The sequence below is a fragment of the Uloborus diversus genome, chromosome 8, assembly GCF_026930045.1.
Source record: "Uloborus diversus isolate 005 chromosome 8, Udiv.v.3.1, whole genome shotgun sequence".
NCBI classification, from domain to species: domain Eukaryota; kingdom Metazoa; phylum Arthropoda; class Arachnida; order Araneae; family Uloboridae; genus Uloborus; species Uloborus diversus.
In genome coordinates, this window is record NC_072738.1 from 69,896,726 (window position 1) to 69,909,902 (window position 13,177).

General features: G+C 34.4%; 1 protein-coding gene across 1 annotated transcript in view; it reads left to right on the forward strand.

Moving 5' to 3' along the window:
- The first annotated feature begins 308 nt into the window (after positions 1–308).
- LOC129227262 (eye-specific diacylglycerol kinase-like) overlaps positions 309–13,177 on the forward strand; it is a 113,849-nt gene continuing 100,980 nt past the window's right edge. The window contains exons 1-3 of the mRNA XM_054861779.1: positions 309–413; positions 6,649–6,730; positions 8,962–9,045. Coding sequence (XP_054717754.1) covers positions 403–413; positions 6,649–6,730; positions 8,962–9,045 — 177 coding nt within the window. The 5' untranslated portion in view covers positions 309–402. The remainder of the gene's footprint in view (positions 414–6,648; positions 6,731–8,961; positions 9,046–13,177) is intronic.

The following is a 13,177-nucleotide window of genomic DNA, read 5'->3' on the forward strand; positions in this document are numbered from 1 at the left end:
TTTTTCCATTTTTATGTTCTTGCGTTTTGCATCTTCAATTTTATTTAGATTGTTTGTTCATGAATATATATATATATATATATATAGATAGATAGATAGATAGATAGATAGATATAGATATAGATATATGCGTTTAGTGCAATTTACTAAAAGCTTGCAATGTTTTCTAATCTCGATTTTGTAATCAATCGAGATGAGATAAAAATTTAAAAGAAGCCGGACGCCAGTCAAAAAAAAAGAAAAAGGCAAATTCCAGACTTGAGCTGGTTGCCGAAGTGTAATACTAAGTACGTTAAGAGGAAGTGAACGAAACCTTATAGCGACGCAATGAGAAGGAGATTCGCCTTCTCGGAAACCAAGGAAATGCTTTGCCTCATTTGAACGAGGATATCCCGCAAGACAATGGCATCTCCGTAAGTACCTCTATTCTGTGCGTACTTGAATTAGCTGCCACCCTAAAGACTGTAAAATTGCTTTTAAGCCCCCGTTTCGTCCTAGCAGAAGAACAACAAAAAATTTTGGGGGGGGGGGGGGGAATGTGAAAAATTAAGAGATAACTTTCTTTTAGGTCATTAGATAAAATCAAAATAATTTTCGGCCCTGTAGTTTGGGTGGGCGGTGCAGGGATGCTCTAGTATAAAAATAGATGTATTTGATAGTGAGTAACTTTCACCCGCCACCTCTTCTAGTTTATAAAATTGTTAAGTAAGACATTAAGCGGATAAAGAGAAAATTACTGTAGGTATGCTGTAGGTTATATTAGGTACACAGCTTATGTTAGATTATTAAAATACAAAAAAAAAAAAAAAGCATTTAAAACTCGCATTGTAAATAATATTCGTTGTGCAAAAAATATAGCACAAAGCTTTATTTGTCATATTTGATAAATATTTTAGTTCATAACATATTTATATACTAAAATGCAACAGAACTTACATTCATCTTATAACTTTGCAAAGGATTGTTTCGACACGTACTCGAAAAACCCAAAATTTGCTTCCCCCTCCCTCCCACTTTTAGCTCACCCACTAGGGTGGGGACCTTTAGTATGTTTACTTACTAAATAGCCCTAAGAGTAAAGAAAGGGTTCAATCGATGTTTTTGGCAGGGGCGCCACGAACTTAAATTTTGCTAAATGGTAATTATTTTGTTCAAAGAAAATTTTTGGAAGGCCACAGTGACCTCCTGTGACCTCTCATCGAGACACCCCTGGTTTTTGGGCTTGTACCACCTAGCTTTGAGAAATAAAATGAATTTATGAATACACACAACCGCAATAGAATAGTTATGTAATTTTTGAAGCTCCATTGAAAATACTGGCAAATAGGAAAATTACATGCGGCAAACAATGTTCGCTCTACTCTTTTCAGAGTGAGCCTTTTTAAATTTATGGGGGGAAAAAACGGTTAATTTTATTTAGAGTAAAACCCGTCCTTCAAGCTTTCATAACTCTGCAATATAAAAAAAAACTTTCAGTTCAAAACCTTAAAACGCTTCATCATTTGACTTTTTTTTTTTTTTTTGAAATATTTAATGTTTTTTTTTTTTTTTTTTTTTTTTTTTTAATTTTTAAGCATTCCTAAAAGCTTAGCGATAATTCTTTTTTTTTGAGCAATCACTATTGCTTATTGTTCTCATTTGACTGTTTTTGGCGTCTTTTGATTTTTCCCACCGCCACCCTCCGCACCATCACCGTCGACGGGCTCCACACGATGCTGCTCCTATAGCGAAAGACGTCTCCAGGTTGCATCCATGTCCTACACACACGCGCATACATACACAACTACACACGCACACACACAAACACATACACACATACACCTACACACACATCCACCTACACAAACACATACACACATACCAACACATATACACACGCATACATACAGACACCCACACATACACACAACTACCCACACATTCATGCCTGCACACAGACACAAACACATATGCCTACACACACATAGACATACCCCCCCCCCCACACGTTCATACGCACAACTGCTCACACATTTATGCCAGCACACAGACACAAACACACATGCCTACACACATACACATACCCCCTACTCACAAACACATATACCCTCACACACAAACAAACACGCCTACATACACACACTCGTGATTGCGAAAAACATAAATAGAATTCAAGATGTCAAAATTCAAATTAATTTTTCTTTTTTTTTTTTTAACTTTGCTCTGTGTGTTCAGGAGCTACTGGGCCGAACTAATTCGCAAAGCTGGATGTAGGCTCTTTAATACATACAGAAATGGAATCGTGGCATGAAAAAAAAAATAATAAAAACTCCTTGTCATTAAAAAAAAAATAGAGTCAGTAATATTGTTTACCTGCGTAGTTTAACGCAGGTGGACTGACTTTGAAATACAAATTTTTCTATTTACGTATGAAATAGTATGCTTTTAAATTTGATTGTCTTTCGAATAGATTATTTCTCAGTTCTCAGTTTTTATTGAATACTCGGGAAAAATTGAAAATTCTAATACTTTTCTCAGAAAATAATATCAGAATTCTACTAAGTTTATCTTCCAATGCTTTTTTTATATCAAAAGTTTTAAGTTTTTTATGTTCAGTATCTCACATGAAAACACTTACTTTGATAATGCAAGCTGTAAGATACTTCCAAGTACACCAAAAATTTATGTGCTGCTTTTCTTACTAAAACTATTATGTATACACAAGGCAAAATTAGTATATCTACATATATTATTAATTAGTGGTGAAAATGTTTAAGTAAAAATTTTAATATTTCTTTATTTAATAGGTGTGTAAAAATATACACACTCATATATATCTGCACGTAACTCTTTAATTTTTTTTAAAAAAAAGCAACTTTCTATTTGAAATCTCCAATTCGTAAAAAAAAAGTTTCTGTCAAAAATATTCATTGAACCTTTAAAAAAAAACCACGTCTAATTCAAAATTAATCTTTGAATGATGACTCGAATAATTTGAATAATTTTTGGTGTTACTACTGGCTATTTTTTTAAAATAAGATCAAAATTTTAAAACTTTTGAGGGGAGCTCTCGGGAAGTGATTGTGACCTTTGAAAAGATTTTCTTACTCGGCAAATCTTGCCTGATAGTTTAGCGAATTTGGGGACAATATTTAAACTCTCAAATATCCCTTATTGTTAGATGTACTTATGTGTGCACACCCGTATTTTATCATTCGGCAAAATTTGGACTTCCATTCGGCAAATTAAGAATTTCCGCACTCCCAAACTTTTTGATTTGAGGCGCCCCTCCGTAAGTGGGTTGGTCAAGAATTTACCTCCTTCAGCCGCCATTAGCAGGAGACTGCAGCGCCTCCTAGAGTTTATGTGAGTTGCAAGTATATGGTGGGGCTAATTAACTCGTCGCCAAACCGACTAATAAGAGCGCCTATAATCAAGTAACACTAATTTTAGACAAAAATAGCTTCAAAATTTACAATATCATCTTACTAAAATAATTTAAGATTTAAGGGCCTCAAAAGCTCTTTAACTTGCCCCCACCCCCCTCCACACACACAAGATTAGAAATGAACAAGATTTTCTTTGCAGATACTAGAAGTATTTTTTTGCTAAAACCTTATGTGGGGGAGAAGTTGGTACAGGGAGAACAGCGAGACAACATCAATATATTTATTGTTTGAATATTTCCAGCCTGGTAAAACTTTTGTAAAGTCAGGTCGACATACTGTGAACTATATTATAGACTAGTGGCACCCGCACGGCTTTGGCCGTAGTAGAAAATTAAAAGGTCTTTTGGTTCGCCTGTATATTTACAAATAATGTATGATGGATTTCTCGCCAATTGGCTTGCCCATGTTGCGGTTCCACGTTATGATAACTTTGTAATTTAATCGTCCATCTTATGATAATTTTGCTCGAGAAAATGTTCTTAAAGTTGTAATAGAAAAAGAACAAATCGAATTTTCGAAAAATCGCTTCGAGGTGCACACCTCCATGCTACAAACTAATTCTGTGCCAAATTTCATGAAAATCGGTCGAACGGTCTAGGCGCTATGCGCGTCACAGAGATCCTGACAGAGAGAGAGAAACAGAGATCCGGACAGAGAGACTTTCAGCTTTATTATTAGTAAAGAAAAAAGTTTGCTTTCAAGTATTATGTAAGAAAAATAACTTTGTCATCATAGTTTGAACCCATCGAAGTAAAATATCTCCATTGTTCGTTGCGCTGTTTCTAAAGTTAGATAAATACTTCACAAACTAGTATTATTAATCTTACATTATCTTAATAACTGACGTCCATTTCAGCAGTGGAAATGTTGTTAATTTTCTTTGTCTGAAAATGGTAGCCGTTTAGTTTATGTTTTACAATGACGGACCGGTGTGACAGGAACAGTGAGACACCATTAATTTGCTGCTCACTGCCCCAATGACATTTTTATATTAAATATGGAGAAATTAAACATTGAATTAAATTTAATTACAACTAGCCTGTTGATACAATAAATATTAAAATAAGCTTGAAATTCCCGAATCAGTCAAATAAGGATGCTTGAATGGAATTGTGACTTTTATTGCTTTATAATATCACTTAAATAATTTCATTTTGTACTTATTCTATTTAAATTATAGAGCAATCACGATTGCTTATTGTTCTCATTTGACCGTTTTTGGTGTCCGTGCCTTTTTCAACTTGGACCAGAAGCCTTTGCAGCACCACCGCCCACCGTCCTCTGCTGGCGGCGCGGCTGCTCCGGTTTTGAGCTATCCGCTTCTCCTGGTCGGAGGCGTCCATGTCCTACACACACGCACGTTCACACACACACGACTTCACACACGACTTCACACACATACACTCACACACACCTACGTGCATACACACAGGTCTACGCACACACACAACTATGCACAAGTAACCGCCCAGGAGGAGAGGCAGACTTGGGGGAGACAGGAGCCGTTTCTAGAAACAATAACTCCAATGAGTAGGGTCCTGTCTCAGTTCGTGATTGCGAAAAACATAATTTGAATTTAAAATTTCAGAATTCAAATTAATTTTCTCTTTTTTTTAATTGTTTCATTGCAATATTCTAAATGTAATAATATTTTTTCACATTTTAAAATTTCAACATGACTAGAAAAAAGGAATTCATGTGCGCTATTTTGAAGATTTTCTGAAACAGATAGGAAAGAAGCTGTTGTACTCGCAATAGACAAAAGCTACAGTGAAAACATTCCATCCTAATCAAATGCTATATCACAAGATGACACTTTAGGTCAATTTATTGATCCAGAATCATCTAAATAATTTCTAGTCCCAAACAAATTTGTAGATGTCACTACTGCGTGTCAAGACGACATGAAATTTACCTGGCCGAAAGCAATAGCTCATACCAAAACCAAACGACAACAATCATTCATACTTTTTGAGGTAAATTTAGATTCTTTCAAAGTTTTCTACTGCAACAAATGTGTGTCTTACTGTTACCCCTAATCAGGGGAGCAGTGAGACAAAATTGTATTTGGTTCTTATTTTTATTTATTTTTTTTTTCCTCGTTTGTGAGAATTCCTATTTTTTCTGCCTCCACTTTTATAATGCCTTTTACAGTGACAAATATTGTACCATTTGAAAGAATTTAATTTTTGTGTTATTTAACGACAAAAAATGCAATTGAATTTTCGTGTCTTACTGTACTCACTCTTCACCTACATAGGGGAGGGTAGCCCAAAGCGGGTAGGTTAACGAAAAACAATCAAAAATTGTAATTTTTCGCATTTTGTCGTAACAATTTTGGTTTCATTTTTTAGAAGCGATCTTGAACTTCAAAATAAAAAGAGTGATTCTTGTCTTATTTCAAACCCAATATTAATTTATTATTAAGCATTACAATTACTCGAAATCCCGCTTTGCCCTACCGGGGGAGCTAAAGCGGGTAATCCGTTCGGCTAAAGAGGGTAAGCTTAACTAATTGTGATTTGGTACACTTGTCAGTCAAATAGGAAGTAATAAATGATTAAACCAATTTACTAGGTAACTGCCATTAGAAAAAATAAATTAAGTTATACTTATCGAGTTTAAATTAAAAATCTAAGTCAGCACATTTGTTTATAAAACTTAAAGAAATAATTGATTAAATCAATAGACTAGCTAATTGCCATCATTAAAATAGCTTTTTAAAGTTATACTGATCCTATTTAAATAGAAATTCTAAGTCAGTACATTTACCAAATAAACATATAGAAAGCGGGTTTACCCGCTTTTCCCTACCCACTTTACCCAAAAGCACGTTTTTATTTCAATAATTTTAATAGAGAATTGCCAGAATAACGTAATATTATTGGCAAAAAAAAGATAAGCTTGTCTTCGACTAATCACAATTTACGTACCTTCAGTATTTTTATTAAATGTATCGTCTTTGTATTTTAAGTCTGGTTACGTCCTGCCGCTTCAACGCTGCATCGCTGGGACTGATTGAAACTCGGGTGTATTAGTGTAAACACGACATACATATGCATCGCCGCTAGCACACCATGCGATGGCACACGAATGCCTACCCGCTTTGGGCGACCTACCCGTTTTGGACCAGCGTTCCGTATGTGTTTTGTACTCAATATGTAGGAAAAGTTTTTTTTTTTTGTAATTTCTTCTTTTATCTTTTTTTTTCCCCGTTTAGGAAAGCTATTTCGGATGGTGAACGCTCAGAAAATGATGGTGAGAAATGTCCAAAATTACAGTCTTCTTCGCCAAGTTGGGGAGTAAGTACATTTTGAAATGCAACTGATTTGAAATTTCTATGAATGCAAAACCATGAACCAAAGCTGAAGCTCAAATGTCTCATTATTGTCTTCATAATTGGTTAGACCGCTCACCACAGGTCAATTGAGGTAATAAGTAGCGAAGGGATGTAAGTGCCAAAATTAAAAATTTGGAGATAACCAGTACAAATGGAAGGTGAACCACTTTTCCGTTTTGGGGCAAGAAATGGTACTAATAGCCCCGGTGCTGCTATCCATCATGATTTAGAAAAAAAGTTCAAGGAATGTCTACCAAGGACCGCATTTTTAAACGCGTTATACTCAAAACTTGAAAATGTCCATCAAGATCCTTTTGCTTCTCACTGCCTCGATTCCTTCCTTTGAAGATATTTTCACATGAACTTTATGAAACCAAATGATATTATAGATTTTCAATATCCAGTTCATCTCTTCAAGTAATGAAAAATCTGACTTCCCTGAATGAGTCCATTCAGTTTAGTGATAACCTGAACACGCTCTCCAGTTCCAATAGGTTTTAATTGTATTACAGGGCAATCTTGCCTATTTGAAATGAGATCAAAGGCAATTCAGTGAATTTAAAAGCAGGGTTAAGTAACAAGCAAAACCTATCTTTAAATAGACATTCTTAGTTTTTTACGATGAAAAACAACGTTATGTAAAAAAATTACATAGCATTGCTTAATAGAGATTAAAAGTAATGTAAACATTATTTCTTTATTTTTACATCATTAATTTTAAACTAGACTTCTATTTAAAAAGAACGAAAAAGAACATTTATCTGGTATATCAACCCAAAATTAAATTTTTTTTTTAAATACATGCCCATGAGCGTAGCCAGAGGGGTGCAGAGAGGGCAACTGCCTCTCCTTAGAAGAGAACCACTGACTCCCCCTCTCTTTCCAAATGTCACCCAAGATAATTTAAAATTGCAATTTTAGGTCTTCAATTTCAGAAATTTCCAGTGGAGAGTCACATAACAGCTTTCTCTGCCCTCATCTCACCATACATAGTATGAAATGTTTTTTTTTTTAGGGGGAGAAGAGGAATATTATTTCAAGCAATTTTTGAAGTCCTCACTAGAGGGGGTGGGGAGCAACTAAAAGCCACTATGTTGTTGCATCTATGCTTGCCTTTCCCTAGCAGGGATCCTGGCTACGCCCATGTACGTGCCTTTTTGGTTCAGTTTTATCTTTGTAGAAGAACTATTTACTCGTTGCAGAAGTTCTATCTACTTAAAAAACAATGGCGCGACACCAGTTTTTATTACAAAAGTTTTCAAATAATTCAAAAGAAAAAAAATTAAAACAAAGCTTAATGCCTAAATAACGTAGCTTCTTTTATAATTTTCTCGCTTTTATAAATAGTTGCCACATACAATAGCTGAGCATAAAGAAAATTTCGGCAGTAAACGATATTTTTTTTATATAAAAATATAATCAGCATCTAGAAATAGAACTAAACGTTCACAAAAAATATTGTTCGATATTTTTTTTACTAATTACTTATTTTTCAGAAATTGATATAATCTTACTCTTGCGCACAATTTATTTCTTCAAAAACATGATTTTAATTCCATTTTTGACTAGTACTTTGTGATGTAGCGAATCACGTGATCAATGAATGCAACTGCTTGAAATATTTATAAATGAAGTATAATATTGTACGTCGTGTTAGGTATTTACACTGTACGTGAGTTTAAAATAACTTTAATTAACACCAATTTGCACAGGAAGTTAACAAATATGCTTTAAAACAATATTGCACGTTAGAGTTAGTTTTTGTAGCGTCATATGCGACACCACGAATAATTATTTTTTAAATCTGTTTTTGGAATTGTATAAGTATTAATTGTTGTTATAGTAGGATTTCTTTTGATACATTAATTGTTCTCTTTTCTTTTCTTTTCTTTTTTTTTTTAATTTTTTCTTTATCCGTAAAAAAAAGGCATACAGCACTAAAAAATGGTTCGTTTTATTTTTAAAGAAACTGCTCTTTCTTCAAATTTTTTTTCAAAATAATGATCAACCCTTAAGAAAACAATTGAGAGAATGTTCTCTCTCGAAAATTCATTTAAAATCTGCTTCAATTTAACTTGTAAAAAGTAACTTCATCATACATAACTTCTTTTAAACTATTTTTATTTTATAAAAAGCCTTTCATTCTTTTCATAAATCCAGAAATACTCGTATAATTTTCGTTTTTATTTTCAGAAAGAAGCCAAAAATGGCGACCATTTGTGGTGTCGTACTTCTGCTTCCGGAGATCTTTGCCATGTGTCAAACGATATGTGTGCAGTAAGTAAAATTGTATTTCAGTTCTAACTTCGTTTTAAGTTACCCTACGACGAATCTTCCAGTATCAAAATTTTAAGAAGTGTAAAATAACCACTATGAATCAATTGACAGATCATAGTAAAATCAACGTCATTAAAATCCAAATTTGTAAAAATATTACACATGTAAGCTTAGGGGTAAAGCCAGGGTCCGCTTAAGATATCAGGGGGCCCTAGGCCGAACGCTTTTTCGGAGCCCCCTCTGGAGTCAAATTTTACAATTTCAGACATTGGGTAAAACAGTTTTAGCCAATTGAGGACCCCTAAAAATCGGGGGCTGTAGGCCATGGCCTAGTTGGCCTATTCAGTAATCTGGTCCTGGTTAAAGAAGAAAATATTTTACTTTCTAATTTTGCGTAAGCACCAATAGAGAAGACTACTGTTTTGCATCGGAATCTTGAACAACGTCTATTTTCATCATTTATCTGGGTCAATAAAGCAATAATGAATGACACAGCAATAGTGGCAATAGTAAGCTATGAAAAATTAGAAGTGCATTATATGATGCTTTAAGAAACTTTGCGGAACTTTGCCATTTCTAAAATATGTATATGATGCCCAAAAGCTATATTAATTCAGTCGAACTTCGCTAATTCGAACGCGCTTAAAACGAACTATTGCTAAGGTGCACTACATTTCCGATCCCGCCCTATTGTTCGTTGTTCATTATTTTTCGGATAAAACCAACAAGGGCTAAGACGAATTCATTTTAAAGGCCCTTGGAGTTTGTTTTAACGAGGTTCGGCTGTATGGTTACAATACTACTTTGCTCCGTGGGCTTATGTTCTGCAAGAACCACGCAACCTTTTCTTCATGAATTTTCTAATGTGCATGCCTTTGCTAACATACCGGTTGGAATCAAGTTCACCTTAAAATTAATTTAGAACAGTCAGAAAACTATTGTCATTACTTAAAAGATTGGTACCCATTTTTCGGTTTCTCCCTACATGTGCGTTAACCAAACATTATTTCTAATTTCATTACAAAAAACTTTTTTGATCACATTCGCTTATGCTTTCACCTATTGAAAAGCTACGCTTCTAAGATTCTATGCAATTAATATAAAATTTTAAATGTTTATGAATCCATGGTCGTTTATAAATTTGAGCATGATTTTTTTACGAAAAATACGATGCGTATGGTTGTTAATCTTCATTACAAATATTCCTCAATTGTGGTATTTAGGTCCAACTTAGAAGTTTAATTTCGTGCAGTAAATTACGTAATACATATTTCAAATGAGTTGGAAATGCAACAGCATCGTGTTCATAACATTGCAGCATCTCATATAAATGCTTTGCGGAATTAGAATGGAAAATTTAATGATGATTAGTATCATTCCATCCTCCTCACCCCACCTAACATTCTGAAAGAAGGCTAAAACTAACTAAAAATAAAATTAAATTATTCTCAATTCCAAAGTAGAAAAAATTCAAAAATTTCATCGCTTGCTATTTCGATTGTCAGTTTCATAGAATAACTTTCTCAATGCGTCATAAAACATCTAGTAATCGACGTCATTTTCCTTAAATCTAGTGCAAACAATTTACGGGCACATTTCCCTCCCTTTCGTTACTCTGTCTAGATCAGTCCAGGCATTAAACGAAAGGGCTATTCTTAGGTGAGCTCACATAAAAATGGCGACCGACAAATGATGTCGAACAAAATCCAAGACAATCGCTCGGAGAACGTGAATTTTTTTCGAATTGGAAAATAGCTCTTAACGAAGTGACGACTCATACCAGAAGTCGAGTCCAAAACACTTTCCATACTTCGTGAGCTTTAATGACATCTGGGTGCCAAAATGGATGACGCACTTTTCGTTACTGACGAGTCGGGATTCAAGCCGGAATGAATGGATAAAACGGGTAGGCGTTTTTTGCGGCAAATCAATTTGTTTTGCTAATGTTGGAACTTCGAGAAGATGAACCGGAAATGAATGATTAAAAGTCATTAGGAACTGGGAGGATCAGAGGTGAAATTAAGTCAAAGATGAAACATCCTGTTATAATTAGCAACAATTAGCAGGAGAGCTTTGTTTTTACTTCTCGAGTGCAAATATTTTAATGCTATTTTCGTCCTTTTTGAATATGACGCTCTAGCATTTTTGCGGAAAAAAATCTCTGCATGGAAGTTTTAAAAATATAGCAAAATAGTGCGAGTGCCTTTTTTTTTCTAATTTACATTTATGCGTAAAAAAACTTCTAAGTTGGACGCAAATAAAGCTCAAAATTTCGTATTACCTATGGAAAAAACATTGAAAAAAATAAATATATAAACAAACTAGCTGACCCAGCCACGCGTTGCTGTGGCGCATTAGTTGGATTAAAATAATCTTTTACTCCTTATTTTAACACAATCAAATTAATATTTTTAGTAAAAACCTTAGAATAGTTTGCCTGATTCTCAAATATATGAGATTCATACTGGGTGTGTTTGAACGAAGTAGGTACCTTTTAAATTTACTCAGTACTTTTCTGAATTTTCTATATAAAAAAAAAAAAGCCGTACTTACTCCTTTTGCTTTGTAAATTTAGCAAGTACTTATTTCAGTCAAACGTGAACAATAACTTGAAAGTGATAAGTAAAGTATCGAAATGTTGAATTTAAGCACTAACCAGTATACACTTTTTGAATGCATATTTTATTCATATCAGCTTAACTATAGTTTGTAATCAACAACTTTCAATAGCTTATTTTAAAAATATACAAAATGAACTGATAGCATATAAAAATTAGTGTTTGAGAAATGAGGGAGATGCAATTGATTTGGAACTATTGTTTTCTACATTATTAAAATTAAAAGTTATATAAGAACTAATTTGTGCACAATATTTTTCGTTAATCTGTTTTTTGCAAAAACGAATAAATTCGATGGTATTCCCACGCGTGAGCAGGCGACGTATAGTTGCCCATGAGAGAAACATGTGTTTTCCAAGTCCAGTCCGCAAACTGACATTGTTTGGCCTTGTGATTTATTTATGGTTATAGCGAAAGCTAAACGAACTGGAAACTGAAGCCTTCGAAATGGTATTGGAGATTCTGTAGCTATTAATGGAATGCGTGGCAGTAGAACAGTTTCACCTTTAAACTTTCCTGTTAAAATTGTAGCTTCAAGAACATTTCCCGTTATTCTTTTGATAACTAAACGTGTGCCGTTGCATAATTTAGGAGGGTTTAAATTTCGGAGAAGTATAATTGCTGAACCAATTTTCAAACGTAGATTGTGCGGTGGCATCCCTGGAATATCCAGGGAATTTAAAAATTCGGTTGGAAAGTTAACTGCTTCGTTTTCGTCAACAACTGTATCGATTGAGTTGAAAGACATCAGATTACCCGGCAGCAACTGTTGTATCTGAAAGTTTATTTCGTCTATATCAACATTTCTGGCAGCAAAAATAGCACGATGGCAGAGCCAATTATGATTTAAATAATTATTTAATATGTCCGGAAAGACTCTCAATGAGTTTACTTTTCGTTTCAACGGCAGTGCAGAAATCATCTGGCAATTTTATGTAATGTGTATTTTGGTACAGTTCAATTTCCCCGTTTCCAATATCCAACAGTTGTTTAGAAAATACGTGTGCGGATGGATCGTTTTGATTTTGCACTCGCATGTTTATGGTTAAACGCAGTATTTTAACATTTCGCCATAAAAACGATTGCTTTAAACATGCATTGATTTCGTCGGCAAAAGTAGAGTGAGGAATGACTGGTAACGTCTGCTGGAAGTCCCCAGACAGAAGCAAGACAGTACCACCGAAAAGTTTATTGTTGCCTTTCAAATCTTGCATGCTCCTATTAAATGCTTCGAGTGAATGTTTATGAGCCATAGTGCACTCATCCCAAATTACAATTGCACAATTCTGCAACACTGCAGCCATTCCGCGTTTCTTTTTAATGTTACACATTGCGTTCGGTTTATTATGAATATCTAATGGCAACTTCAAAGCAGAATGTGCTGTTCGCCCACCATCTAACAAAGTGGCAGCAATGCCTGATGATGCAATTGCCAATGCGATTTTCTGTTGTGATCGTATCTTTGCAAGGATTAATGATATCAAAAATGTCTTGCCGGTTCCACCTGGTGCGTC